Below are 5,000 nucleotides of genomic sequence, written 5' to 3'. Positions count from 1 at the left end.
AATCTTATTACTGTAGTTCTGTCCGCTTGTCTTTCACACATGTATATAGACAGACACGTTATGGAGAATGTTTTAAAGTAGATTTTGCTAATTTTGTTCTTTATTTCTTTGTATGAGACACCTAGAAAAATGCAGCATTCTTTTTGTAATCATAGAAAATTAACTCTGCTTGGACACAGACACTTGATAGTGTCTGGAACTTAGTAGATGGACTCAGAATCAGGTGCAGATCTTAGGTAAGAATGTCTCAAATCAGTTTAAAAAAAAAAGGCGTGTGTTTGTCATCAGCCAATTCCTGGAACCTGAATTCTAGATTTGGACGCCGTGGAACATGGAGAGGCTTCAGTCAGCTGAGGCCAACGGACTCAAAATTCACACACCAAAACGCCAGCGGGAAAGATGTTAGCCGAAAGCGCAGTGGAATAAGCATTCGTTTAAGGGGAGGCTGTGATGATGCAGACCCTTTGAGGACAGAGCAATTCCACGTTGCGCGCCACCAGAGCTCCTGAAGTGGCTGCTCCTTACCCAAGAGCTGCGGCCAAAAATAATTGTTGATTACACATGGCCAATAACTATTATTCGTCATAAATGTAGTGATATAAAAAATAGATAATTATGTTCATTGCACAAAATTCAGTTGCTAATTATGAACAGCAAGAAAAATTGTAGGATATCATGAGATACACACGGCAAAAAAACAGTGAAAAATGCAAAATGAGAAATGCATATAAAATAATCAACGAAATTATGGAAACTTTATCCGGCTTGTGGGAAGCACTGCATCGTGGAGGAAATGATGAATGTAACATAGTTTTCCCTTAGATTTCTACGATTTCTCTAAGGCTTCGTATGTTATATGTAGGCTGCATGAACTGGTGAAAATCATCACTCATTTTTTTGTTTTGTGTAGATGTTTTGGGTTAGGTGTGTACTTTGGGACGGTACATGGAACTAGAGCGTTCTGTTCGAATTTCTTTTTATGCTACTCTCTCTCTCTCTCTCCCTCCCTCTCTCTCTCTCTCTCTCTCTCTCTCTCTCTCTCTCTCTCTCTCTCTCTCTCTCTCTCTCTCTTTCTCTCTCTCTCAGTCTTTCTCTCTCTCTCTCTCTCTCTCTCTCTTTCTCCCTCCCTTCCTCCCTCCCTCTCCTTCTTTCTCTCTCTCTCTCTCCCTCCCTCCCTCCCACCCTCTCTCTCTCTCTCTCTCTCTCTCTCTCTCTCTCTCTCTCTCTCTCTCTCTCTCTCTCTCTCTCTCTCTCTCTCTCTCTCTCTCTCTCTCTCTCTCTCTCTCTCTCTCTCTCTCTCTCTCTCTCTCTCTCTCTCTCTCTCTCTCTCTCTCTCTCTCTCTCTCTCTCTCTCCTTCTCTCTCTCTCTCTCTCTCTCTCTCTCTCTCTCTCTCTCTCTCTCTCTCTCTCTCTCTCTCTCTCTCTCTCTCTCTCTCTCTCTCTCTCTCTCTCTCTCTCTCTCTCTCTCTCTCTCTCTCTCTCTCCTTCCTCTCTCTCTCTCTCTCTCTCTCTCTCTCTCTCTCTCTCTCTCTCTCTCTCTCTCTCTCTCTCTCTCTCTCTCTCTCTCTCTCTCTCTCTCTCTCTCTCTCCCTCTCCCTCTCTCCTCCCTCCCTACCTACCTAGCTCCCTCCCTCCCTCCCTCCCATACCTCCCTCCCACCCACCTGCTCTCTCTCTCTCTCTCTCTGTCCCTCTCTCTCTATCTATCTATCTATCTATCTCTATCTATCTATCTCATGTTCTCTTTGGTTCTATAATACGGAACTACTATCACAGTATCTGTAGCCTGTGAGTCGGGATTCTTATTATATCCACTTTACAATAACGTGAAAAGACATTCGATTCAGCTCATATAATGTAGCTGGATTTAGTGTCCCGTCTTCTGTCATAAAGGTCCTGGCTATCAAACCTCATCGTATCTCATCTATTAGTCACCAATATACAGTTTCATTCCATGGAAAAGAGTGTCAAGAACCAGCGGGATCAACAGCACTACATAAAAATCACTTTGCCAGGTTGTTTCTTGAGCTGACTCCGTTGTCCACGCCAGCAGGCAGGGACGTGAAGGTTAGGAAGCCACGCATCGAACTCGTCTTTTGTTTCCATTTTGCACTTGGCGCGGGAGTCTCGCCTGCATCCCTCAGGACACTTGGCATGTGCAAACAATATGTGTAAATAAGCTTTGTTTATACAGTAAAGGGATGTGCAATTCTATGTATGGATTTCTGTGTGTTTGAGAAGGTGTGTGTGTGTGCGTTACAGGGAGTAAGCGAGGCCTTAAGAAATGTATATTTTCTTACTGAATTACCATTTTATATGTGTGTTTTGTACTACAGAGACCGACACTGCAGTTACTTACATGTGCACTGACGAACATATTTATATTCCATCTTTGCATCATGTCATTTACCCTGCTTATATATCTTTGTCAACTTCATCATATCAGGAATATATCTTTGGCAGATTTTCTACTTCTAGATCATTCTTATGACACATTACTGAATACCAAAGCAAAGCCCTAATATTATTACTCTGATGGCGGACAGTCAACTAATCCACCTGTTACACGCAGTCACAGACAATTCCATTCACGTCAAGGTTATTTGTTTCATTCACATCAGATGAACTCAATTCCCTGCTTTAGGATCAGTGCGACCAACGCCTGTAAAATCTACATTCCTATAGGATTTACTCAGGCTCTTCTTAGAGAACCTATGCACCTTATTCCTACATGATCTGCATTCTACATTCTCATAGGATCTAGACACTCGATTTCTAAATGATCTACACACTTCATTTCAGCAGGATTTACACATCCCATTCTTACAAGATTTATACACCCAATCCCTACAGGATCTGTACACGTCCCATTTCTACAACACCCACACACGTCATTGCTCTGGGATCACCCCCCCCCCTCTACCACACGCTCGAGCAGGCGTCCTTCCCGGAGGCGCATCCGAGCGCGTCCGCTTGTAGCCTGAGTGTCGCTTCCCACTGACTCTCGTGCCTCCGTCCCCAGGCAGGCGAGGGAGGCGGTGGACGAAGCCCCGCAAGACACGCCCCGACCGAGCACCAAGACGGGGGCGGCGACCCCTCAGCTGCCCCCGCCCCGTCCCCCGCCCCGCCCCCCACCACGCACCGCTCCCCCCGCCGCCCCGCCTCGCCTCTCCTCACACACCTCCCCGCACTCCCGACAAGTAAGGTTCTTTTCGCACTCGCCGCGCACCTGTCGGGCGTCCGCAGCGGCGCCAGGTCTGGAGACAGCGCCTGAGCGAGGCACGCGCCGCGGGGCCTCCGCCTCTGCGCCGCCGCATGGCACTGAACTGTCCAAGTCTGAGCAAGAATAGTCCAGTCATTTCTGTGCTTCACTTAAACGCACATGCTTTTCCTTCTTTATTCGATCCGTGCCTGAAGACTGACTTTGATAGATGAGCAAAAACTAATTACACTGATTAGTTATTTAAATGTAAATAGATAAATAAATTAATTAATAAAAACTATACAAAAAAGCTGAATGTGATGTGGCATCCTTCTGGTCCTCAGCTCCGAGTCACTCAAAATTCCCGCTTGCTTCACCCTCGACACAGACACGCCTCACTCTAGCCAGACCTGAAGCGAATTTTCATCGGCACTTTGTGAAATATTTTGAAGAAGATGCAATAAAGACCAGAACGTCCTTCCCCCTCTGTCCCGCCCACTAACAAGGCCCGCCCCCACCCGCAGACAGACCGGTTAGAGAACAGCGCCTCCCCCGTGTTCAACCGCGCGCCCACCGAAGCCCCTCCAGCGCGCCCCCCGACGGACAGGGAGCCGCGCTTCCCCCCTCTCCGGCAGGCGCAGCAGCAGCACGGGCAGGAGGGCCAAGGCAAGCACAACCGCAGCTCCAACAGCCCGCGCAGGTGAGCAGGATGTGCCCGCGAGGCCGAACGGGGCTCGGGGGAATCAGCTGATGCCGTCGGCTCTTTTTAGGGCAGGAAGAAATTACGACAACTATGACATCATCATCACCATTATTATTGCATTACATTGTCATGATCATTATTGTCATCATAATCATTAAAGTTATTATTTGTAGTTATTATTGTTACTGTTGTTGTAGTAGTAGTAAATATTCAGGTATGCCAATTTATAAGTGAGCAGGATAGTCAGCCTATAATTTTGAACTTATACTTATTGATATGACAGAACTGACTACCTTGAATCGCCTTTAACAAGTCTTGATTAACATTCTACTCTTGGCAGTCTTTAACCTTTTTCCTTTTCTTTCTACCTCGTGTTGATTTTCCTCCTTTCTTGACCTCCAAATGACCTCATTCGGTTGCGAGTTCTCCGTCGACGAAAACCTCCGCCCCTCAAGGCTTCCTCTCCCGCCCGCAGGTCGAGCGAGCGCGAGGGCGGCACCACCACCCTGCCGGCCATCAACCAGGCGCGCCCGCACCAGGAGGCGCCGCAGCCGCAGCCGCGCGGCAGAGGCAGGCACAACGGGCGCGGGCGGCCCCGCCACCGCCAGCAGCAGCAGAATTACCACCACCAGGACTACCAGGAGCGCCGCCATGACACCACCACGGATTCGGAGGTGAGCGAGCACCAGCCACGAGGGCGCCGCCCGCCGTCGCTCACCCGGGGCGGCGGACGACACGCCCCGCGGGACGACTCGCGGTCGCGCCAGGAGGCTGCGGCGCCGGCCTCTGCCCCACCCAGGGACTCCTCCCAGGGGCGGCGAGGAGGGCGGCAGGGGCGGGACGGGTCTGCGGGGCCGAGCTCCTACGCCCAGGGGGACAAGCGAGGCGCCGCGGCCGCCCAGGAGCAGGAGGGCCGCACGGAAACACGTATGAAGGGACGAGGGCGCGCCCAGCGCCGCGGCGGCCGCGGGCGGACCCGGAAGGAGAAGCACAGCGCTCCCCCCGACGCGGCGGAGAGCGAGCAGTAGCGGGAGCCGAGCAGAGCCGAGAGGAGCCGAGCGGGGCCGGAGCGCCGGCGCCCACACAAAAGATATCA

General features: G+C 50.4%; 1 protein-coding gene across 3 annotated transcripts in view; it reads left to right on the top strand.

The window, feature by feature from the left end:
• Positions 1 to 5,000, top strand: part of LOC113830560 (pre-mRNA-splicing factor 38B) — a 50,928-nt gene that overhangs the window by 45,476 nt on the left and 452 nt on the right. For all 3 annotated transcript variants that reach the window (XM_027383769.2, XM_070129149.1, XM_070129150.1), the window contains 3 exons: positions 3,022 to 3,199; positions 3,726 to 3,901; positions 4,380 to 5,000. The exon at positions 4,380 to 5,000 is cut by the window's right edge and continues 452 nt beyond it. In XM_027383769.2, coding sequence (XP_027239570.2) covers positions 3,022 to 3,199; positions 3,726 to 3,901; positions 4,380 to 4,932 — 907 coding nt within the window. In that variant the 3' untranslated portion in view covers positions 4,933 to 5,000. The remainder of the gene's footprint in view (positions 1 to 3,021; positions 3,200 to 3,725; positions 3,902 to 4,379) is intronic.

Source organism: Penaeus vannamei, chromosome 13, assembly GCF_042767895.1.
Source record: "Penaeus vannamei isolate JL-2024 chromosome 13, ASM4276789v1, whole genome shotgun sequence".
NCBI lineage: Eukaryota > Metazoa > Arthropoda > Malacostraca > Decapoda > Penaeidae > Penaeus > Penaeus vannamei.
The sequence above is the reverse complement of the archived record's forward strand: the minus strand, read 5'-3'. Positions and strand labels throughout refer to the sequence as shown.